A 26,468-nucleotide genomic window follows, 5' to 3' on the forward strand; every position below is an offset into this window, starting at 1 on the left:
CGTAGCCATACGCTCACGGTCTCCTCGGTCACGCTCGCGGTCGGACAGGAAGGAACGTTCGTGGATCACACTCTTCTCTGATATCATCTGCAGAGGACAGAGAAAAGAGAGTAGAGAGAGAAGAAGAGAGAAGAGATAGAGGAGAGAGAGGAGCTAGAGAAGAGGAGTGAGGAGAGACAAGAAGACAGGAGAGAGGAGGAGAAGATGAGAAAGAGGAGAAAGAGAGGAGAGGAGAGACAGGAGAGAGGAGGAAAAAGAGGAGAGGAGAGGAGTGACAGGAGAGAGGAGAGGAGTGACAGGAGAGAGGAAGGAGATGAAAAGAGAAGAGAAGAGAGGAGAGGAGAGAAGAATAGAATGATATAGCCAGACAGGGGGCCTGGGGGTTAATATCTACTATCTTGTGGAAGAATATTTCACTTGAGCAGTCACACACACACACACATACACACACACACACACTTACCTGAGCCATCAGATTGCCCGTGAAATGACTGGAGAGAGATTGCTGTGAGATTCTGTTGAAAATGTTTACGTGTCTTTTAGACTTGTCTATTGACCTAGAGACGACAGACAGACAAACACATAAACACACAACTCTCCACCAACTCTCTATAGGGCTCGATACAATCAGATCCACATAGCGGTTGTGTTGGCGGTGGAACTGAGAGGACGTTGCCATTGGCTGGAGTAAACATTAACAGACCTTGTTTCTTGGAACACTGTGATGTAACACCACCTCAACCATACAAATCCTTTTATTTAGTTTCATGATTGTTCAATTTGAGTGTCATTATTTCTATATAGCGTACACTTTCTCTCTGTATTTTTTTTTTACCCCATCCCCCCCCCCCCGAATTGGGAGTTACTTGTCTCATCGCTGCAACTCCCGTACTGACTTGGGAGAGACGAAGGTCGAAGGTCTCCGAAACACAAGCCAAGCAAGCCGCACTGCTTCTTGACACAATGCCCGCTTAACCCGGAAGCCCGCCGCACAAATGTGTCGGAGGAAACACCGTGCAGCTGGCGGCCGTGTCAGAGTTTACCACGCCCGGCCAGCCATAGGAGTCGCTAGTTTGCGATGGGACAAAGACATCCCTGCCGGGTCAAACCCTCCCCTAACCCGGACGACGCTGTCCCAAGTGTGCGCCGCACCAAGGGTCTCCCAGTCGCGGCCGGCTACGACAGAGCCTGGACTCGAACCCAGAATCTCTAGTGGTGCCAGCTAGCGATGCAGTGCCTTAAACCACTGCGCCACTCGGGAGGCCTCATTCTGCACATCTAACGCGAGTGGGGCGGGTGTGGCTTCGTGACAATGATCACAAGAGCAGCTGCCCCACCGATTTGATGGCTCCACCTCCGACAAAACAACCACTATGTGTGTCTGCTATCTGACTGAATCTAGGCCTAAGCCTTGTCTATAACCCTAGAGAGGACAAACAAACAATAAAAACAACAACAACAACAACAAGTGTTATGTTCTTCAACCCTGGTCCAACATTCTCAGTGTGATGCATTATGGGAGCTGTAGTTCTGCACCTCAGACCGAGTGTTCCGGGTTGAGGCCCCCCCAACTCCGCCCAGGTTGCCGTTGCCATGGGCGACGACAGCCAGTAGGTTGTGTGAAGGTGTCTGTGTGAAGGTGAGTGAGAGGGGAGGGATAAGAGGTAGAGGTTGGTCCTGGGTTGGTCCTATGGTTGGATCATGGTCCTCTACGGTCCTCTCTGGTTCTTCCACTCTGGGTTTGATGGCGATAGTGTTGCTCAGACTCCTAAACAAAACAGATTTAAGATTGTATCCAAAATGGCACCCTATTCCCTATATAGTGCACTACTATAGACCAGAGCCCTATTCCCTATTTAGTGCACTACTATAGACCAGAGCCCCATTCCCTATATAGTGCACTACTATAGACCAGAGCCCTATTCCCTATATAGTACACTACTATAGACCAGAGCCCTATTCCCTATATAGTGCACTACTATAGACCAGAGCCCTATTCCCTATATAGTACACTACTATAGACCAGAGCCCTATTCCCTATATAGTGCACTACTATAGACCAGAGCCCTATTCCCTATATAGTACACTACTATAGACCAGAGCCCTATTCCCTATATAGTACACTACTATAGACCAGAGCCCTATTCCCTATATAGTACACTACTATAGACCAGAGCCCTATTCCCTATATAGTGCACTACTATAGACCAGAGCCCCATTCCCTATATAGTGTACTACTATAGACCAGAGCCCTATTCCCTATATATAGTGTACTACTATAGACCAGAGCCCCATTCCCTATATAGTGCACTACTATAGACCAGAGCCCTATTCCCTATATAGTACACTACTATAGACCAGAGCCCTATTCCCTATATAGTGCACTAATATAGACCAGAGCCCTATTCCCTATATAGTGCACTACTATAGACCAGAGCCCCATTCCCTATATAGTGCACTACTTTAGACCAGAGCCCTATTCCCTATATAGTCCCCTATTCCCTATATAGACCAGAGCCCTATTCACTACTATAGACCAGAGCCCTATTCCCTATATAGTGTACTACTATAGACCAGAGCCCCCTATTCCCTATATAGTGGTACTACTATAGACCAGAGCCCTATTCCCTATATAGTGCACTACTATAGACCAGAGCCCTATTCCCTATATAGTGTACTACTATAGACCAGAGCCCTATTCCCTATATAGTGGTACTACTATAGACCAGAGCCCTATTCCCTATATAGTGTACTACTATAGACCAGAGCCCTATTCCCTATATAGTGCACTACTTTAGACCAGAGCCCTATTCCCTATATAGTGCACTACTATAGACCAGAGCCCTATTCCCTATATAATACACTACTATAGACCAGAGCCCTATTCCCTATATAATACACTACTATAGACCAGAGCCCTATTCCCTATATAATACACTACTTTAGACCAGAGCCCTATTCCCTATATAGTACACTACCTTTAGACCAGAGCCCTATTCCCTATATAGTGAACTATTCTATAGACCAGAGAACCCTATTCCCTATATAGTGCACTACTATAGACCCAGAGCCCTATTCCCTATATAGTGCACTACCTATAGACCAGAGCCCCATTCCCTATATAGTGCACTACTATAGACCAGAGCCCTATTCCCTATATAGTGCACTACTATAGACCAGAGCCCTATTCCCTATATAGTGCACTAATATAGATCAGAGCCCTATTCCCTATATAGTGCACTACTTTAGATCAGAGCCCTATTCCCTATATAGTGCACTACTATAGACCAGGCTTACAGGACTCTTTCGACCAATAGGGTACCATTTGGGACTAAATAAAAAGGGTCTACAATTCATTCAAGATTTATGTCTTTTTTTAACGTAACAGAAAAGTAATTAAGATTCTTATTATTTTTAAAATAAGTATTTTTTAAATAACCCGCTAATAATGCTGTAACTGATCATACACGGTGGTGGTTCGACCGTGGTGAACCGCGACCGCCTGGCTCTCTGTGGTCCAGTCAGCCTTCTCAGGTTTAACAGCTGCAGTAGTGGTCATAGCAGTGGTTGACTCTATTGTCTTGTCCGGGTCTCGGGGTTTAGACTCTGTGGCGGTTGGAGCTTTGGAGAGTTTGGTGACGTCTGGTTTGGTGACGTTCACTTTGACTGTTGTACTGCTGGAGTCCTGGAGTTGAGGAGAGGAGGAGAGGAGTGGAGGAGGGGAGGGGAGGGGGCAGGGTTAGATTAAAGGAGAGGGCAGAGTTAGAGGAGGGGAGGAGAGGGGGCAGGGGAGGGGGCAGGGTTAGATTAGAGGAGAGGGCAGAGTTGGAGGAGAGGGGGCAGGGGAGGTGGCAGGGTTAGAGGAGAGGAGAGGGCAGAGTTAGAAGAGGGGAGGAGAGGACAGAGGAGAGGGCAGAGTTAGAGGAGAGGAGAGGAGGAGAGGAGAGGAGAGGAAGGCAGGGTTAGAGGAGAGGGAGGAGGGAGAGGGAGAGGAGAGGAGAGGAGAGGAGAGGAGGAGGAGGGAGAGGAGAGGAGGAGAGGGAGAGGGAGAGGAGAGGAGAGGAGAGGAGAGGAGAGGAGGGGAGGGTTAGAGGAGAGGAGAGGAGAGGAGCGGAGGGGGCAGAGTTAGAGAGGAGAGGGCATAGTTAGGGGAGGGGAGGAGAGGACAGAGAAGAGGGCAGAGTTAGAGGAGAGGAGAGGAGAGGAGAGGAGAGGAGAGGAGAGGAGAGGAGAGGAGAGGAGAGAGGAGAGGAGAGGAGAGGAGAGGAGGGGAGGGGGCAGGGTTAGAGGAGAGGGTTAAAGGAGAGGAGAGGAGAGGAGAGGTTGTGTGTGTTTCTGTGTTCATTTTTGGCAGCTGTTTTAGTCTTTTGACTAAAATAGCATTTAGTCTCAGTCACATTTTAGTAATTTCATCCTTTGTTTCATCCTTTTAGTAATTATCAGTCCACTAAATCTCTGGACAACTTTAGTCTCGTTTTAGTTATTATCAGTTGATTAAAACTCTGGGTCTTTTTCTCTAGTTATAGTCAGTCATCATAATAGTGCTTTTTTTTTCCATTAAATAATTTATATTTACCTTTAACGTTCATCATGTGCCTTGTCCAACTAGGCCTTCTATCCCCTTGTATACCTTAGCTGGAAGCAGTGATATTCTGACAGGCTGTAACCAAATGGTAACCAATGGCAGCCAATGGCAACCAATGGTAACCAACGGTAACCAACGGTAACCAACGGCAGCCATTATTAACCATTTGGGCTATAAAGCCTCGGCGACAAGTTAATACTTAATAATAATAATAATAATAATTTACAGCTCTGGTGTTCAAAACATAAATAACACTTACTTCCTTGAAAAGAGGAGAAATGGAGCTTTATTAAAATGGCAGAAGTATAAATCTAAACCAAAATCAAATCACATTCATTGGTCGCTTACATAGATGTTATCACAGGTACAGCTAAATGCTTGTGTTTGTAGCTCCAACAGTAATACCTAGCGAAATGCTTGTGTTTCTAGCTCCAACAGTAATACCTAGCTAAATGCTTGTGTTTCTAGCTCCAACAGTAATACCTAGCTACATGCTTGTGTCTCTAGCTCCAACAGTAATACCTAGCTAAATGCTTGTGTTTCTAGCTCCAACAGTAATACCTAGCTAAATGCTTGTGTCTCTAGCTCCAACAGTAATACCTAGCTAAATGCTTGTGTCTCTAGCTCCAACAGTAATACCTAGCTAAATGCTTGTGTTTGTCTCTAGCTCCAACAGTAATACCTAGCTAAATGCTTGTGTTTCTAGCTCCAACAGTAATACCTAGCTACATGCTTGTGTCTCTAGCTCCAACAGTAATACCTAGCTAAATGCTTGTGTCTCTAGCTCCAACAGTAATACCTAGCTACATGCTTGTGTCTCTAGCTCCAACAGTAATACCTAGCTAAATGCTTGTGTTTCTAGCTCCAACAGTAATACCTAGCTAAATGCTTGTGTCTCTAGCTCCAACAGTAATACCTAGCTAAATGCTTGTGTTTGTAGCTCCAACAGTAATACCTAGCTAAATGCTTGTGTCTCTAGCTCCAACAGTAATACCTAGCTAAATGCTTGTGTTTCTAGCTCCTACAGTAATACCTAGCTAAATGCTTGTGTTTCTAGCTCCTACAGTAATACCTAGCTAAATGCTTGTGTTTCTAGCTCCAACAGTAATACCTAGTTAAATGCTTGTGTTTCCAGCTCCAACAGAGCAGTAATACCTAGCTAAATGCTTGTGTTTCCAGCTCCAACAGAGCAGTAATACCTTGCAAAATGCTTCTAGCTCCAACAGTAATACCTAGCTAAATGCTTGTGTTTCTAGCTCCAACAGTAATACCGAGCTAAATGCTTGTGTCTCTAGCTCCAACAGTAATACCTAGCAACATGCTTGTGTCTCTATCTCCAACAGTAATACCTAGCAACATGCTTGTGTCTCTATCTCCAACAGTAATACCTAGCTAAATGCTTGTGTTTCCAGCTCCAACAGAGCAGTAATACCTTGCAAAATGCTTCTAGCTCCAACAGTAATACCTAGCTAAATGCTTGTGTTTCTAGCTCCAACAGTAATACCGAGCTAAATGCTTGGTTTCTGGCTCCAACAGTGATACCTAGCTATATTTCTTATATCTGGAGTACTTCTCCTGTCCTATACGGTGTCCTGTGTGAATTTAAGTGTGCTCTCTCTAATTCTCCCTTTCTCTCTTTCTTTCTCTCACTCGGAGGACCTGAGCCCTAGGACCATGCCCCAGGACTACCTGACATGATGACTCCTTGCTGTCCCCAGTCCACCTGGCCGTGCTGCTGCTCCAGTTTCAACTGGTCTGCCTTATTATTATTGGACTATGCTGGTCATTTATGAACATTTGATCATCTTGGCCATGTTCTGTTATAATCTCCTCCCGGCACAGCCAGAAGAGGACTGGCCACCCCACATAGCCTGGTTTCTCTCTAGGTTTCTTCCTAGGTTTTGGCCTTTCTAGGGAGTTTTTCCTAGTCACCGTGCTTCTACATCTTCATTGCTTGCTGTTTGGGGTTTTAGGCTGGGTTTCTGTACATCACTTTGAGATATCAGCTGATGTACGAAGGGCTATATAAATACATTTGATTTGATTTGATTTGTGGTAGCCATGCTGGTTAAGTGTTCCTTGAATTCTAAATAAATCAGTGACAGTGTCACCAGCAAAGCACCCTCACACCACCACCTCCTCCATGCTTCACGGTAGGAACCACACATGCAGAGATCCACTGTTTACCTACTCTGCGTCTCACAAAGTCTCGGCGGTTGGGATCAAAAATCTCATCAGACCAAAGGACAGCTTTTTTTTGGTCTAATGACCATTGCTGGTGTTTTCTTCTTCCTGTAGTAGTGGTTTCTTTACAGCAATTCGACCATCAAGGCCTGATTCACGCAGTCTCCTCTGAACAGTTGATGTTGAGATGTGTCTGTTACTTGAACTCTGTGATGCATTTATTTGGGCTGCAATTTCTGAGGCTGGTAACTCTAATGAACTTATCCTCTGCAGCAGAGGTGATTCTGGGTCTTCCTTTCCTGTGACGGTCCTCATGAGAGCCAGTTTCATCACAGCGCTTCATGGTTTTTGCGACTGTACTTGAAGAAACGTTCAAAGGTCTTGAAATTTTCCGGAATGACAACCTTCATGTCTTAAAGTAATGATGGACTGTAATTTCTCTATGCTTATTTGAGCTGTTCTTGCCATAATATGGACTTAAGTCTTTTACCAAATAGGGCTATCTTCTGTATACCACCCTTACCTTGTCACAACACAACTGATTGGCTCAAACACATTAAGAAGGAAAGAAATTCCACAAATTAACCTTTAACCTTTCTAGGACAGGGGTTCCCTCGACAACAATCCGCTGAAAAGGCAGTGCGCAAAATTCAAAAATATTTTTTAGAAATGTAACTTTCACACATTAACAAGTCCAATACAGCAAATGAAATATAAACATCTTGTTAATCTACCCATCATGTCCGATTTCAAAAATGCTTTACAGCGAAATCACAACATATGATTATGTTAGGTCATAGCCAAGTCAAAAAAAAATAATTCCAGCCAAAGATAGGAGTCACAAAAAGCAGAAATATAGATAAAACGAATCACTAACCTTTGATGATCTTCATCAGATGACACTCATAGGACATCATGTAACACAATATATGCATGTTTTGTTCGATAATGTGCATATTTATATCCAAAAATCTCAGTTGGCACGTTATGTGTGGTAATGTTTTGATTCCAAAACATCCAGTGATTTTGCAGAAATACTCATAATAAACATTGATAAAAGATGCTAGTGTTATTCACAGAATTAAATATATACTTCTCCTTAATGCAACCGCTGTGTCAGATATTTTTTTAATTACAGAATAGCATAATCTGAGAACGGCACTCAGAACCCAAAACAGCCAGAGAAATATCCACCATTTTGGAGTCAACAGAAGTTAGGATTACACCATAAATATTCACTTACCTTTGATGATCTTCATCAGAAGGCACTCCCAGGAATTCCAGTTGGTCAATAAATGACTGATTTGTGCCATAAAGTTCCATAAAGTCCATCATCTATGTCCAAATAGTAACTTGTTGTTAGCGTGTTCAGCCCAGTAATCCATCTTCATGAGGCGCAGGCACTTTGTCCAGACAGAATTTTGAAAAGTTCCATTACAGTCCTTTAGAAACATGTCAAACGATGTATGGAATCAATCTTTAGGGTGTTTTTAACATAAAACATCAATAATGTTCCAACCGGAGAATTCCTTTGTCTGAAGAAAAGCACTGGAACGAGAGGTACCTCTGTCGGGAGCGCGCGTCATGAGACCAAGGCACTCTGCCAGACCACTGACTCAAACAGGTCTCATGAGACCCTCCTTTATAGTAGAATCCTCATTCAAGTTTCTAAAGACGGTTGACATCTAGTGGAAGCCGTAGGAAGTTCAACTTTATCCATATCTCATGTGTATTCGGTAGGCCAAGCTTTGAAAAACTTCAAACCTCAGATGTCCCACTTCCTTGTTGGATTTTTCTCAGGTTTTCGCCCGCCATATGAGTTATGTTATACTCACAGACATCATTCAAACAGTTTTAAAAATGTCAGCGTATTTTCTATCCAATACTAATACTAATATGCATATATTAGCATCTGGGACTGAGTAGGAGGCAGTTCACTCTGGGCACGCTATTCATTCAAAAGTGAAAATGCTGCCCCCTATCCCAAAAAGGTTTTAACAAGGCACACCTGTTATTTGAAATGCATTCCGGGTGACTACCTCATGAAGCTGGTTGAGAGAATGCCAAGAGCGTGCAAAGCTGTCATCAAGGCAAAGGGTGGCTAATTTGAAGAATCTCAAATATAAAATATTTCTTTGATTTGTAAAACACTTTTTTGGTTACTACATGATTCCATATGTGTTATTTAATTGTTTTGATGTCTTCACTATTATTCTACAATGTAGAAAACAGTAAAAAATAAAGAAAAACCCTGGAATGAGTAAGTGTGTCCAAACTTTTGACTGGTACTGTACATACTGAACAAACAACAAAATATATATAGACGCAACAACAGCTCAGTGATGAGCTTGGCGGGTACTGTGTCGTTGGAATGCTGAGCCGTAGTTGACAAACAGTATTCTTACATAGTAATTACTGTGATTTTATTTTAATAACTATTTATTATTATAAGTATCACTGTACTCTGAATATTTAACAAATAGCATTTGTGTTTCTCAAAGGGGAAAAAAAGCAACCAACAACTGGATTTCTGTGTTGGAATTCTGTGTTGGAATTCTGGGTTGGGATTCTGGGTTGGGATTCTGGGTTGGAATTCTGGGTTGGAATTCTGGGTTGAAATTCTGGAATTGTAATATTTTCGTCAAACTAAAATGAAAAGTAATTAGTAATAGTTTGCATTTCAGGGCGTCTCATCTTATTATTGTTATAGTTTTAGTCAGGAAACATACGAAGTTGCCGAGTATTTTTCATCATAGTTATTGTTGACTAAATTAACACTGGTGTTTGTGTGTGTGTGGATGTGTGTGTGTGTGTTTGTGCATGCGCCCACCTGTGTGTGTCTACCTCCATGTGTGTGTGTGTGTGTCTGACCTTGTACTTCCCAGTCCTCTCCTCTACTTCCTCCTTGTCTTTCTTGGTAGTCTTGTTCATCTTGGGAAGGGGAGAGTTCTCTTTCTGATCCTTCTGGATCTTAGCATTCAACTCCTGGACAAACCTGAAAAAGTTTTCTTCGGTTCAACACAGGGTATGTGTGTGACCAGGTGGGTGTGTGTGACCAGGTGGGTGTGTGTTACCAGGTGTGTGTGTGTTACCAGGTGTGTGTGTGTTACCAGGTGTGTGTGTGTTACCAGGTGGGTGGGTGTTACATTTACATTTACATTTAAGTCATTGTTACCAGGTGTGTGTGTGTGTTACCAGGTGTGTGTGTATGTGTGACCAGGTGTGTGTGTGTGTGTGTGTGTGTGTGTGTGTGTGTGTGTGTGTGTGTGTGTGTGTGTGTGTGTGTGTGTGTGTGTGTGTGTGTGTGTGTGTGTGTGTGTGTGTGTGTGTGTGACCAGGTGTGTGTTACCAGGTGTGTGTTACCAGGTGGGTGTATGTGACCATGTGTGTTACCAGGTGTGTGTGTGACCAGGTTTATGTGTGACCAGGTGTGAGTGTTACCAGTGTTACCAGGTGTGTGTTACCTGAGGTGGAAGCCATCGTTAGTGAAGAGTTGGTGCTGCAGCAGATCAGAACACTGTGACCTCCTGTCTGGATCCATCTGGAGACACCAGGTGTGTGGGGGTGAGAGAGAGATTGACCAGGTCGTATAGAGATGTTACCAGTACGTTACTTTAGGTGGAGATAGTTACTGAAAGGCTACAGTACTATAGGAGGAGATAGTTACTGAAAGGCTACGGTACTATAGGAGGAGATAGTTACTGAAAGGCTACGGTACTATAGGAGGAGACAGTTACTGAAAGGCTACGGTACTATAGGAGGAGACAGTTACTGAAAGGCTACAGTACTATAGGAGGAGATAGTTACCGAAAGGCTACGGTACTTTAGGAGGAGATGGAGATAGTTACTGAAAGGCTACAGTACTATAGGAGGAGATAGTTACTGAAAGGCTACGGTACTTTAGGAGGAGACAGAGATAGTTACTGAAAGGCTACAGTACTATAGGAGGAGATAGAGATAGTTACTGAAAGGCTACGGTACTTTAGGAGGAGATAGAGATAGTTACTGAAAGGCTACGGTAGGAGGAGATAGAGATAGTTACTGAAAGGCTACGGTACTATAGGAGGAGATAGTTACTGAAAGGCTACAGTACTTTAGGAGGAGATAGTTACTGAAAGGCTACGGTACTATAGGAGGAGATAGTTACTGAAAGGCTACAGTACTATAGGAGGAGATAGTTACTGAAAGGCTACAGTACTATAGGAGGAGATAGTTACTGAAAGGCTACGGTACTATAGGAGGAGATAGAGGCTACAGTATAGAGAGATAGTTACTGAAAGGCTACGGTACTATAGGAGGAGATAGAGATAGTTACTACAGTACTATAGGAGGAGATAGTTACTGAAAGGCTACAGTACTATAGGAGGAGATAGTTACTGAAAGGCTACGGTACTTTAGGAGGAGATAGAGATAGTTACTGAAAGGCTACAGTACTATAGGAGGAGATAGTTACTGAAAGGCTACGGTACTTTAGGAGGAGATAGAGAAAGGCTACAGTACTTTAGGAGGAGATAGTTACTGAAAGGCTACGGTACTATAGGAGGAGATAGAGATAGTTACTGAAAGGCTACAGTACTTTAGGAGGAGATAGAGATAGTTACTTTACTGAAAGGCTACGGTACTATAGGAGGAGAGATAGTTACTGAAAGGCTAGAGGAGATAGAGATAGTTACTGAAAGGCTACAGTACTATAGGAGGAGATAGTAGTTACTGAAAGGCTACAGTACTTTAGGAGGAGACAGAGATAGTTACTGAAAGGCTACGGTACTATAGGAGGAGATAGTTACTGAAAGGCTACAGTACTATAGGAGGAGATAGAGATAGTTACTGAAAGGCTACAGTACTATAGGAGGAGATAGAGATAGTTACTGAAAGGCTACGGTACTTTAGGAGGACATAGAGATAGTTACTGAAAGGCTACAGTACTATAGGAGGAGATAGTTACTGAAAGGCTAGTTACTGAAAGGCTACGGTACTATAGGAGGACATAGAGATAGTTACTGAAAGGCTACAGTACTATAGGAGGAGATAGTTACTGAAAGGCTACAGTACTTTAGGAGGAGATAGTTACTGAAAGGCTACGGTACTTTAGGAGGAGATAGAGATAGTTACTGAAAGGCTACAGTACTATAGGAGGAGATAGTTACTGAAAGGCTACAGTACTTTAGGAGGAGATAGAGATAGTTACTGAAAGGCTACAGTACTATAGGAGGAGATAGTTACTGAAAGGCTACGGTACTTTAGGAGGAGACAGAGATAGTTACTGAAAGGCTACAGTACTATAGGAGGAGATAGAGATAGTTACTGAAAGGCTACAGTACTATAGGAGGAGATAGTTACTGAAAGGCTACAGTACTGTAGGAGGAGATAGAGATAGTTACTGAAAGGCTACGGTACTTTAGGAGGAGATAGAGATAGTTACTGAAAGGCTACGGTACTTTAGGAGGAGATAGAGACTAGTTACTTTAGAAAGGCTACGGTACTATAGGAGGAGATAGAGATAGTTACTGAAAGGATAGTTACTACAGTACTATAGGAGGAGATAGTTACTGAAAGGCTACAGTACTTTAGGAGGAGACAGAGATAGTTACTGAAAGGCTACGGTACTTTAGGAGGAGATACTATAGGAGGAGATAGAGATAGTTACTGAAAGGCTACAGTACTTTAGGAGGAGACAGAGATAGTTACTGAAAGGCTACGGTACTATAGGAGGAGATAGTTACTGAAAGGCTACAGTACTTTAGGAGGAGATAGAGATAGTTACTGAAAGGCTACAGTACTATAGGAGGAGATAGTTACTGAAAGGCTACGGTACTTTAGGAGGAGACAGAGATAGTTACTGAAAAGCTACGGTACTATAGGAGGAGATAGAGAAAGTTACTGAAAGGCTACAGTACTATAGGAGGAGATAGAGATAGTTACTGAAAGGCTACGGTACTTTAGGAGGAGATAGAGATAGTTACTGAAAGGCTACGGTACTATAGGAGGAGATAGTTACTGAAAGGCTACAGTACTTTAGGAGGAGATAGAGATAGTTACTGAAAGGCTACGGTACTTTAGGAGGAGATAGAGATAGTTACTGAAAGGCTACGGTACTTTAGGAGGAGATAGAGATAGTTACTGAAAGGCTACAGTACTTTAGGAGGAGATAGTTACTGAAAGGCTACGGTACTATAGGAGGAGATAGAGATAGTTACTGAAAGGCTACAGTACTTTAGGAGGAGACAGAGATAGTTACTGAAAGGCTACGGTACTATAGGAGGAGATAGTTACTGAAAGGCTACAGTACTTTAGGAGGAGACAGAGATAGTTACTGAAAGGCTACGGTACTTTAGGAGGAGATAGTTACTGAAAGGCTACGGTACTATAGGAAGAGATAGAGATAGTTACTGAAAGGCTACGGTACTATAGGAGGAGATAGAGATAGTTACTGAAAGGCTACAGTATTTTAGGAGGAGACAGAGATAGTTACTGAAAGGCTACGGTACTATAGGAGGAGATAGTTACTGAAAGGCTACAGTACTTTAGGAGGAGACAGAGATAGTTACTGAAAGGCTACGGTACTATAGGAGGAGATAGTTACTGAAAGGCTACAGTACTATAGGAGGAGATAGTTACTGAAAGGCTACGGTACTATAGGAGGAGATAGAGATAGTTACTGAAAGGCTACGGTACTATAGGAGGAGATAGTTACTGAAAGGCTACGGTACTATAGGAGGAGATAGTTACTGAAAGGCTACAGTACTTTAGGAGGAGATAGAGATAGTTACTGAAAGGCTACGGTACTTTAGGAGGACATAGAGATAGTTACTGAAAGGCTACGGTACTTTAGGAGGACATAGAGATAGTTACTGAAAGGCTACAGTACTATAGGAGGAGATAGTTACTGAAAGGCTACAGTACTATAGGAGGAGATAGTTACTGAAAGGCTACAGTACTATAGGAGGAGACAGTTACTGAAAGGCTTACTGAAGGAGATAGATACAAAGTACTTTAGGAGGAGACAGTTACTGAAAGGCTACGGTACTTTAGGAAAGGACATATAGGAGATAGTTACTGAAAGGCTACAGTACTATAGGAGGAGACAGTTACTGAAAGGCTACGGTACTATAGGAGGAGACAGTTACTGAAAGGCTACAGTACTTTAGGAGGAGATAGTTACTGAAAGGCTAGGAGGACATAGATAGTTACTGAAAGGCTACAGTACTATAGGAGGAGATAGTTACTGAAAGGCTACGGTACTATAGGAGGAGATAGAGAAAGTTACTGAAAGGCTACGGTACTATAGGAGGAGATAGTTACTGAAAGGCTACGGTACTATAGGAGGAGATAGAGAAAGTTACTGAAAGGCTACGGTACTATAGGAGGAGATAGTTACTGAAAGGCTACGGTACTTTAGGAGGAGATAGTTACTGAAAGGCTAAAAAGGCCTAATGTACTGTAGCCTTTCAGTAACTATCTCCTCCTAAATACTGTCTCTGTCTGAGGTGTGTGTGTGCGTGTGTGTGTGTGTGTGTGTGTGTGTGTGTGTGTGTGTGTGTGTGTGTGTGTGTGTGTGTGTGTGTGTGTGTGTGTGCGTGCGTGCGTGCGTGCGTGCGTGCGTGCGTGCGTGCGTGCGTGCGTGTGTGTACCTGTGTAAGGTCTGCAGCGGTGGTGGACAGTTTAGGATATCGTTGTTGTAGAGGCTCTGTCTCTGTCACCTGCGGTAGACTGACTCCTGAAAACACTGGGTTCTTATAGAACAACTCCTGGTGGGGAGGGGTCAGGTTGCCTTGGTAACGAAATAAAAAAAAACACATCGCAAAATTTAATTAAAATTAAAATATTAATAAATTGATCTGTGCGTGTGTGTGTGTGTGTGTGTGTGTGTGTGTGTGTGTGTGTGTACTGTCCTCACCAAAGCACCTGATGATGTGGTATAACTGGTCGATGTCAGAGTCACCAGGAAACAGAGGTTCTCCTGTCAACATCTCTACGAAGAGACAGCCTGCAGCCCACACATCTACCGCCCTACACACACACACACACACACACAACCACAGACACACACAAACTCACACAACAACAGACACACACACACAACCATAGACAGACACACACCACCACACACACACACACACACACCACCACACACACATGGACACACACACCACCACAACACCACAACACACACACATACACCACCACTCACACACCACCACACACACACACAGACACACACACCACACGCACACGACACAAGCACCACCACACGGTAGTATTAGACAAATAACAGTGGAGGCTTTCGTAGCACTGTTTCTCTCTCGGTCTCTGCCCTTCTCTGTCTCTCCTTCTCTCTCTGTCTCTCCCTCCCTCTGCCTTTCTATCTATCTCTCTCTCTCTCTCATTCTGTCTCTCTGTCTCGATCTCTCTCTCTCTGTCTCTCCCTCCCTCTGCCTTTCTATCTCAATCTCTCTCTCTCTCATTCTGTCTCTCTGTCTTGATCTCTCTCTCTGTCTCTCTCCCTCTGCCTTTCTATCTCTCTCTCTCTCTCTCTCTCATTCTGTCTCTCTCTCTCGATCTCTCTCTCTCTGTCTCTCTCCCCGTCCCTCCCTCTGTCTACATCCTTGTTCTTACTTCCCGTACTTGGTGTCCCCCACCAGTAGTTCCGGGGCCCTGTACCTGTACTGTCTCTGTCTCTCTCTCTGTCTCTGTCTCTCTCTCTCTCTGTCTCTCTCTCCCTCTGCCTTTCTATCTCTCTCTCTCTGTCTCTCTCTCTCTCTCTCTCTCTGTCTCTATCTCTCTCATTCTGTCTCTCTCTCTCGATCTCTCTCCCCGTCCCTCCCTCTGTCTCTATCCTTGTTCTTACTTCCCGTACTTGGTGTCCCCCACCAGTAGTTCTGGGGCCCTGTACCAGCGTGTTGCGACGTAGTCCGTGTAATTCTCTCCTGGTGCAGCCATTGTCCTGGCGAACCCGAAGTCACACAGCTTGACCACCCCACCCTGAGATACCAGGATGTTCTCTGGCTTGATGTCCCTATGGATGATCTGGAGAAACAAAAAGGATACAAACTTACCTTCATTTAACTAGGCAAGTCAGTTAAGAACAAATTCTTATTTTCAATGACGGCCTAGGAACAGTGGGTGAACTGCCTGTTCAGGGGCAGAACGACAGATTTGTACCTTGTACCTGTCAGCTCAGGGATTTGAACTTACAATCTTCTGGTTGCTAGTCCAACGCTCTAACCACTAGGCTACCCTGCCCCCCCAAAAAATATATGAAACAAAGGAAACATACAGGAAATATATAGGAAACACAGGAAATATATAGGAAAAATATAGTAAATATTGATGAAACGTAGGAAATTGTGTACAGATCCTTGCGACAATGTGGTTGTGCATTACCATGAAACATGAGGTGATGGCGGCGGATGAATGGCACGATAATGGGCTTCAGTATCTCATCACGGTATCTTTGTGCCATCAATAGCTTATGCCTGCCCATACCATAACCCCACCGACACCATGGGGCACTTTGTTCACAACGTTGACGTCAGCAAATCGCTCGCCTACACAACGCCATACATGCTGGTTGAAACCGGGGTTCTCCAGCGTCCCAGTGGTCATCGAAGGTGAACATTTTCCCACTGAAGTCAGTTACGACGCCTAACTGCAGTCAGGTCACGACCCTGGTGAGGACGACGAGCACGGAGATGAGCTTCCCTGAGATGGTTTCTGACAGTTTGTGCAGAAATTCTTCGGTTCCCACAGTTTCATCAGCTGTCTGGGTGGCTGGTCTCAGATGATCCCGCAGGTGAAGAAGCTGGATGTGAAGGTCCTGGGTTGCCGTGGTTACACGTGGTCTGCGGTTGTGAGGGAGGTTGGACGTACTGCCAAATTCTCTAAAACGACATTGGCGGTGGCTTATGCTAGAGAAATGAACATTCAATTCTCTGGCAACAGCTCTGGTGGATATTCCAGGTGTCAGCATGCCAATTGCAAAAACTTGAGACATCTGTGGCATTTTGTGTGTGACAACTGAACATTTTAGGCCTTTTATTGTCCCCAGCACAAGGTGCACCTGTGCATCAGCTCATGAAACATGGGGCAACACTTTACATGTTGCATTTCTATTTTTGTTCAGTATACATAAAATTAAAGTCACACAGATTGACCTCCCGACCCTGGGATACCATCTGGCTTGATGTCCCTTTCTGGAACATATAGGAAGTGCCTTCGGGAAAGTATTCAGACCCCTTGACACATTTTGGTACGTTACAGCCCTATCCTAAATTGGATTAAAACGTTTTTTTCGCCCTCATCAATCTACACCCCATAATGACATCACAATACCCCATAATGACATCACAATACCCCATAATGGCAAAGCAAAAACAGGTTTTAATAAATGCAAATTTATAAAATAAACTGAAATATCACTTACATAAGTATTCAGACCCTTGAGTCAGTACTTTGTTCAAAAAACCTTAGGCAGTGATTACAGCCTTGAGTCTTATTGGGTATCACGCTACATGCTTGGTATTCCTGTATTTGTATTCCTCTCAGCAGATCCTCTCAAGCTCTGTCAGGTTGGACGTGGAGCATCGTTGCACAGCTATTTTCAGGTCTCCAGAGATGTTTGATCAGGTTCAAGTCCGGGCTCTGGCTGGGCCATTCAAGGACATTGAGAGACTTGTCCCGAAGCCACTCCTGCATTATCTTGGCTATGTGCTTAGGGTCGTTGTCCTGTTGGAAGGTGAACCTTCGCCCCAGTCTGAGGTCCTGGGTTTTCATCAAGGACCTCTCTGTACTTTGGTGTCGGTGGGGTTTTGCTCCGTTCATCTTTCCCTCTATCCTGACTTGTCTCCTTGTCTCCCGGTCCCTGCTGCTGAAAAAGATCTCCACAGCATGATGCTACCACCACCATGCTTCACTGTAGGGTTGGTGCCAAGTTTCCTCCCGACGTGACGCTTGGCATTCAGGCCAAAGATTTCAATCTTGGTTTCATCAGAGAAGTTCTTTAGGCGTCTTTTGGCAAACTCCAAGAGGAACGTCATGTGCCTTTTACTGAGGAGTGATTTCTGTCTGGCCACTCTACCATAAAAGCCTGATTGGTGGAGTGCTGCAGAGATGGTTGTCCTTCTGGAAGGTTCTCCCATCTCCACAGAGGAATTCTGGAGCTTTGTCAGAGTGACCATCTGGTTCTCGGTCACCTCCCTGACCAAGGCCCTTCTCCCCTGATTGCTCAGTTTTGGCCGGTCGACCAGCTCTAGGAAGAGTGTTTGTGGTTCCAAACTTCTTACATTTAAGAATGATGGAGACCACTGTATTCTTGGGGACCTTCAATGCTGCAAAAATGTTTTGGTACCCTTCCCCAGATCTGTGCCTCGACAAAATCCTCAAAATCCTCTCTGAGCTCTACGGACAATTCTTTCAACCTCATGGCTTGGTTTTTGCTCTGACATGCACTTTCAACTGTGGGATCTTATATAGACAGGCATGTGTCTTTCCAAATCATGTCTAATCAATTGAATTTACCACAAGTGAATTTACCAATCAAGTTGTAAAACCATCTCAAGGATGATCAATGGAGTCTCATAGCAAAGGGCCTGAATACCTATATTGATAAGGTATTTCTGTTTTTTATTTTTAATATATTTGCAAAACAATTTTATTTTTTACTTTTGGGGGGGAATATGAAGTGTGGAAATGTGTAAAAAGTCAAGGGGTCTGAATACTTTCCGAACGTATTGTATACATTCATATATACATTAGTATGGAGGAATGGTCTAAGATCCCTTCCAAAGTGTTCTCCAATCTCATAACACATTTTAGAAAAATGCCAGGTATCCACGCCAGGGATCCACGCCAGGGCAGGGTGCTGGTGTATGGAAAACAGGGGTTCAAATGAATAGAGTAAATGGAACTAAGTCAAACACGTGGTTTCCATATGTTTCATGTGTTAGATACCATTGCATTAATTCCATTCAAATGAGCCCGTCCTCCTATAGCTCCTCCTACCAGCCTCCTCTGACACACACACACACACACACACACACACACACACACACACACTCCACTCCACTCACATTGTGTTGATGGCAGAAGGAGATAGCCCGTAGTATCTGGTAGACGTATCTTCTTAGGCGGCTGTAGTCTAGTCCCGTTGGACTCTGTTCTAGGTCATCTAGCACCGTACGTTCTACGAACTCAAACACCAGGTACCAGCGACGTCTCTTTTTCCACACCTCCAGCAGGTTGACTAGGTTCTCATGGCGCAGTTGCTGGAGAAAGGGGGGGAACAAAATGATGGATTGATTGGTTGTTTTGATTGATTGGCTAGTTAGTTAGTTAGTTAGCTTTTGTATATGTCAGGAATGGGCAACTTTGATGGGGGGGTGGGGGGGGGTCACACAAAAAACTACTCATGAGGGGCCACAGTGGCTTGCGGGTCCGGGTTTGTGAGAGAATGGCCGCCGTTTTACTGGCTCCTGAACAATTTTGTTTATTTTTTTTTGCGTCGATTTTAACTATTTTATAAATAATGTTTCGGCCATCATTTCATTTCATTCATTCCGAAAAGATCTTCTGGACATCAAAACAGTGACCTCGATTTAAATGTGGACTTTTATTTCTACAAATCGGAGGTGAAATCCAAATCCCCGTCACTCAGACGAGGCCCGAGGCGGAGTTATTAGAGGTCGGCGTGCAGGATATCTAACGAAAAAACAGCGAGTCGCCATTACCCTCCGTTCTATTGACAAACGCAAAATCACTGGAGAATAAACTGGATGAGCTCCGTTGGAGACTATCCTATCAACGTGACCTGAAGAACTGGACTATCCTACGTTTCACAGAGTAGTGACTGAACAAGGACATGGAAAATATAAATCTAGCTGGGTTTTTTTTCTATACATCAGCAAGACAGAACAGTTGCATCTGATAAGCTGAGGAGAGGTGGGGGGTGGTGTCTCTTTGGCAACAACAGCTGGTGCGCAATCTCTAATATTAAGGAAGTCCCGAGTTTCTGCTCGCCTGAGGTAGAGTACCTCATGATAAGCAGTAGACCACACTATCTACCAAGACAATTTTTCATCTATAGTTTTGAACTACTCAAAAAACTCCCCACCTTATGCTCTCCAAATGGGCGTTAGCTGTGAGCGCCGAGAAATGGTACAGGGGATGTTCAGTGTATCGACAACAAACAGATTCCATGGGATGGAATGGTGGGCTTTTGTACAGAGGGGGCTCCAGGATGGTGGGCAGGCCTCTACAGTCGAGTTATAAATGTGTCTCCCTCTGCCATATGGACGCATTGTACGATACATACACACACTACGCTATAGTGGATACACCGAGAGCAACTGGCGGCAAAAGAGCTGAGCGCATTCACTCTGTACCTCCACATTGACTCTGTACTCCCCTCCACATTGACTCTGTACTATAGCCTCCACATTGACCCTGTATAAAGCCTCCACATTGACTCTGTAATACCCTGTATATAGCCTCCACATTGACTCTGTAATGTAAAACCCCACATGTATAAATCCTCCACATTGACTCTGTACTGTAATACCCACATTGACTATAATAGCCTCCACATTGACTCTGTACCGGTATATAGCCCCACATGTATATAGCCTCCACATTGACTCTGTACCGTAATACCCTGTATATAGCCCCACATTGACCCTGTATATAGCCTCCACATTGACTCTGTACCGTAATACCCTGCATAAAGCCTCCACATTGACTCTGTACCGTAATACCCTGTATATAGCCTCCACATTGACTCTGTACCGTAATACCCTGTATATAGCCTCCACATTGACTCTGTACCGTAATACCCCTGTATATAGCCTCCACATTGACTCTGTATATATTGTTTCTTTTACTGCTCTTCTTTACCGTATTTTTTGTACCCCTGTATTCTATAGCCTCCACACTTGACTCTGTTGTATTCAGCATTTCACTGTAAGGTCTACCACCTGTATATAGCTACTCCACAGCATTTCACTGTAAGGTCTACTGTTGTATTCAGCATTTCACTGTAATACCCTGTTGTATTCAGCATACTGTAAGCTACTCACCTGTTGTACTCTGTTGTATTCAGCATTTCACTGTAAGGTACCCTGTTGTATTCAGCATTTCACTGCCTCCATTTCACTTGACTCTGTTGTATTCAGCATTTCACTGTAAGGTCTACCACCTGTATTCATTTCACTGTGAGGTCCTCCATTCAGCATTTCACTGACTCTGTTGTATTCAGCATTTCACTGTAAGGTACCCCCTGTATTCAGCATTTCAGCCTCCACATTGTATTCATCATTTCACTGTAAGGTCTACTACACCTGTTGTATTCAGCATTTGACCCTACACCTGTTGTATTCAGCATTTCACTGTGAGGTCTATTACACCTGTTGTGTTCAGCATTTCATTGACTCACCTGTTGTATTCAGCATTTCACTGTACCCACCTGTTGTATTCAGCATTTCACTGCTACTCCACATTGACTCTGTTGTATTCAGCATTTCACTGTGAGGTCTACTACCCTGTTGTATTCATAGCCTCCACATTGACTCTGATTTGATTTGAGCAGCAGGAAACTTTGATTGTAAACTACCCTGTTTTCTAAACTATGTGGAGATATAGTTAGCCTCCAGTGGTTAGAGCATTAACTGGACTCTGACAAGGTACAAACCTGGTAACCCCCTGTATAAAATAGCTTAGCTCTTGCAAATAAAGGTTAAAAAAATAACATCAGAGCATGACTTGCAATGATTGGAATGATTGGAGTGTTGGAATGATATTTTATTTTTAATTCCTGTTGTCATTCAAAATGGATGTAAAAACAACAGACTTTGTGACTTAGTAACGAAAATGAAAATGTGTCCCTTGCCTGTGTAATAGATCATATTTGGGAAACTGAACAAACGGAACATGCAGGGGAAACACAAAAACATTCTATCGATGAGTGAACGAAACAGCTCCCTCTGTCATGCTGCAGGCATAGGGTAGTACCAATGACTCACTGTACGTCCACATTGACTCTGTACCGTAATACCCTGAATATAGCCTCCACAAATGCTTGACTCTGATCTCCCTCAGGAGGCTGAAGAAAACAGCTGATCGCTTGTCACCAAAACTCAGCACTCACTCAAAGTTCTCACAGCTGCACCATTGAGAGCATCTTGACTGACTGCATCACCACTTGGTATAAGATAAATTATGTCAAACTAATTTGAAATGAACTGTCTTAGGTATATGACATCCGATAATGTTTTGCAATTCACTGCCAGGGACCTGAGAGCACACAGTGTGAAATCTGTGAATGTATCGCTACTGCCTTAATTCTTCTGGATCCCAGGAAGAGTAGCTGCTGTGGTCCATAATAAATTGCAAATACAAATGTCTCCTTTGCACATAAACTCTAGATCACCTCTATGCAGGTACAGTTACATAGTACCTACATGTACAGTACATAGTACCTTCATGTACAGTACATAGTACCTACAGGTACAGTACATAAAAGTAGAGCCTAAAGGTATGACAAATCCCGTACATAGTACCAGGACATGTACATGTACTTGCAAACTATCACGTACCTAGTGACGCGAGCCTATCAGTACAGTACATAGTACCTGTGTGACATGTACAGTACCTTTAAACAGGTTAACATTCACAAGTACCCGATGGAATACCAGGACATGTACTAGTACATAGTACCTACATTATCCCAGTACAGTACATAAGTACCTACACTGCCCTTTCCCACCTGGTATAGTACATAGTACCTACATGTACAGTACATAGTACATAACCGGCTACAGTACATAGTACATACATGTACAGTACATAGTACTTACAGGTACAGTACATAGGCATACATAGTCCCTTCCAAGAGAGGAGCTGATCGTGTCTGTACTCCTGTTTACCCAGTACCTACAAGTACCTACAGGTACAGTACATAGTACCTACAAGTACATACAGGTACAGTACATAGTACCTAAATGTACAGTACATAGTACATACAGGTACAGTACATAGTACATACATGTACAGTACATAGTACTTACAGGTACAGTACATAGTACCTAAATGTACAGTACATAGTACCTACAGGTACAGTACATAGTACCTAAAGGTACAGTACATAGTACCGACATGTACAGTACATAGTACCGACATGTACAGTACATAGTACATACCGGTACAGTACATAGTACATACATGTACAGTACATAGTACTTACAGGTACAGTACATAGTACATACAGGTACAGTACATAGTACATACATGTACAGTACATAGTACTTACAGTACAGTACATAGTACAAATGTACAGTACATAGTACCTACAGGTACAGTACATAGTACTAAAGGTACAAGTACCGACATACATGTACCGACATGTACAGTACATAGTACATAAATGTACAGTACATAGTACATACAGGTACAGTACATAGTACATACATGTACAGTACATAGTACTTACAGGTACAGTACATAGTACTTAAATGTACAGTACATACAGGTACAGTACATAGTACCTAAATGTACAGTACATAGTACCTACAGGTACAGTACATAGTACCTACAAGTACAGTACATAGTACTTACAGGTACAGTACATAGTACCTACAGGTACAGTACATAGTACCTACAAGTACATACAGGTACAGTACATAGTACCTACATGTACATACATGTACAGTACATAGTACTTACAGGTACAGTACATAGTACCTACAAACAAACAGTAGATATTGGTTACTTCATTTAACCTTTATTTAACCGGGCAAGACAGTTAAGAACAAATTCTTATTTTCAATGACAGCCTAGGAACAGTGGGTTAACTGCCTGTTCAGGGGCAGAACGACAGATTTGTACCTTGTCAGCTCGGGGATTTGAACTTGCAACCTTTCGTTCAATATATTCTATTTGATTTCAATATATTCTATTTGATTTCAATATATTCTATTTAATTCAATTCTACTTTATTTCAATATATTATATTTGATTATATTCTATTTTATTTCAATTTATTTTAATATATTCTATTTGATTCTATTCTAATTCATTTTAATCTATTATATTTTATTAAATTTCGTTCTATTTTAATCTGATCTATTTTATTTAATATATTTTATTATATTCTGTGCTATTTTAATCTATTCTATTTAATTATATTATATTCTACTTCATTCCGTTGTATTTGATTCTGTTGTATTGGACTCTGTTCTATTTGATTCTAATCTATTAAACTCCAACTGACCTTCAACATCTTGATCTCTCTCAAAGCGATCTTCTTGACTGTCTTGTCGTCCTCTGACTCCAGAAACTTCTTAACGGCCACGATCCTCCCGTTCTCCTTGTGACGACACTTCATGACCATGCCGTAGCTTCCCTCACCGACCATACCCAAGTTCTCATACTTCTCCATAACACACGCTAGGCTACACACACTCTATAATAACACACACTAGGCTACACACACTCTGCAACACACACTCTATAATAACACACACTAGGCTACACACACTCTGCAACACACACTCTATAATAACACACACTAGGCTACACACACTCTATAATAACACACACTAGGCTACACACACTCTGCAACACACACTCTATAACACACACGCACATACTAAAACATACTATAACACACACTCTGCAACACGCATATCTTACAACACAGACACTCACACACACACACGCACAAACACACTAGGCTACACACACTGATAATACAATACACAAAGTCTATAATACACACTTTACAACACACACTCTATAACAGACGCACACCATAACACACACTCTATAGAAAAAACACTAGGTTACACACAATATGACACACACACACACACACACACACACACACTCACATCAGCTGACAAATAAATAGCAGGTTGACATTTATTGTCATGAGTCTTGTCCTGGAGGCCGTACTGAGCGATTTTCCCTTTGTATGACCAGCTGCAAATGTCAAAATGTCTATATTGTCAACATCAAAAAATTGGCATCGGGGTTAGCAGTGTAGTTACGGTTAGGGTTAAAATCAGATTGTATGATTTGGTGTCAGCTAGTGACCACTCTGCAGAGCTATCTCCAGAACAAGATCCAGGAATGAAAAAACGCTAACCTGCGAACAGATAGACAAAAAAAAGAGGTGACAGGTAGTTAGACTAAACAATATTATTTACCAAATACTTTTTCTGTACATTTCAACGTTGTTTGCATGAAATAAAAGATTTCATAGTCTACAGCCTAAATGGTTGCATGAAAACAATAGGTGTTTGATTGCGCACATACATAGATCGCGTGTAGTAGAACTAACTTCCTGATGTGAACGTTCTGAACCAGGATCATTTCCGGATACTCAGATGAGCCAGCGGGACCGACTTCAAAAACTTCCAACGGTTTGTTGACCGATTAGTGGACTAATGTTCGGTACAAAGACTCCCCAGATCCGTGTCAGATCGATATCGATCAACGTAAACAGTGGTGTAAAGTCGCACCGGACATCCGAGATGAGACGACGAGAGAACAATTACCTGTGTCACCAAAGCCGTTACCCGTAGCAACTGGCCTCCGGGGCTGTACACAAAAACAACATCACTCTCCTCTCTACCCCAGCAGCGCGAGCTCTGAGAATGTGAATGATGAGGTTTTAAGGAAAAGTGAACTATTATGACATTTTCCTTGGTGTCATTTTCATCTTTAACTAAACCAATCAGATACTGGTGAACTTCTATTATATTTTTATTGTATTTTACTCTATTCTACTCAGGGCCAGTTCTGTGCTTTCGGGGGACTTTTTAAGTTTTTAAGTTAATCTCCTGCATTTCTACACATTTTATAATGACTTATGCCATCTTAATGTCATATCTGAGTGAGAATGGCTATCAAAAATCAATGGGGGCTATCATGCCAAATAGTGTCCACTTGAAAAAAAAGTCTCACCATGTGATTCGATAAACAGTGAGGAAAGATTTTTATAACTAAACCAAGATAGACCACAGTCTGTCATCTCAATCAGAAGCAAATTAATCATACTGAGCAAAACAATTAATCAAGGTGGGCAGAGCCAAGCACGAGCTAGCGAGAGCCAATTGGCGCGTTCCACCATGTATTTGCATATTTCTGTTAGGGAACGTGCTTGTGTGCAATCACTCAATTCGCCCTAGCGCTCTTTCTAAACAATATATATCATAATTATTTTATGATAATATAATAATATATAATATATATATATTATATATATATATAATATAATAGCATATTTTAAATGTTGAACATTGAAACTTGACATTGGGTAAAGTCCACAAAACTCAGTCCACTCTGTTTGTAACAGATTCAAGTTTTAGAAACAGAAAACAGTTCAGAGTTTCCTGTTGTTTTGTTACGCGGCCAAAATCATGCTGGATTGACAGCATGGCCAATGTATTCAACCTTTTCTAGCCCATGGTGTTGAATGTTTATCCTTTTAAGCTTGGAAAAGAGACCCTTAAATGTAGACTTGGACCACACACCCACTCCACTGAATAGCAGGCTAGTGATTGCATTTCAACTCCTACAGTTAGCCACTGATTCCTTCCAAATCACTCATTGTTGAATTTGTGATTTCCAACTTGTTGTGTCATGTTTAAGTCCAATGGCCGACGAGCACTGATACGTTTTATCTATAATTTATCTTCATATGACAATA

General features: G+C 42.6%; 1 protein-coding gene across 1 annotated transcript; it reads right to left on the minus strand.

Moving 5' to 3' along the window:
* LOC135510211 (cyclin-dependent kinase-like 4) lies at positions 1-25,308 on the minus strand. Its single transcript, XM_064931006.1, has 12 exons — positions 25,073-25,308; positions 24,027-24,902; positions 18,838-19,032; positions 15,618-15,796; positions 14,667-14,779; positions 14,400-14,540; positions 10,234-10,321; positions 9,641-9,764; positions 3,468-3,685; positions 1,537-1,768; positions 464-557; positions 1-87 (listed from the first exon to the last, which is right to left on the minus strand). The coding sequence occupies exons 2-11, from the start codon at positions 24,192-24,194 to the stop codon at positions 540-542; spliced, it is 1,476 nt and encodes a 491-aa protein (XP_064787078.1). The 5' UTR covers positions 24,195-24,902; positions 25,073-25,308; the 3' UTR covers positions 1-87; positions 464-539.
* Between the last annotated feature and the right edge of the window lie 1,160 nt (positions 25,309-26,468).

The sequence above is a fragment of the Oncorhynchus masou genome, chromosome 23 (assembly GCF_036934945.1).
Source record: "Oncorhynchus masou masou isolate Uvic2021 chromosome 23, UVic_Omas_1.1, whole genome shotgun sequence".
NCBI lineage: Eukaryota > Metazoa > Chordata > Actinopteri > Salmoniformes > Salmonidae > Oncorhynchus > Oncorhynchus masou.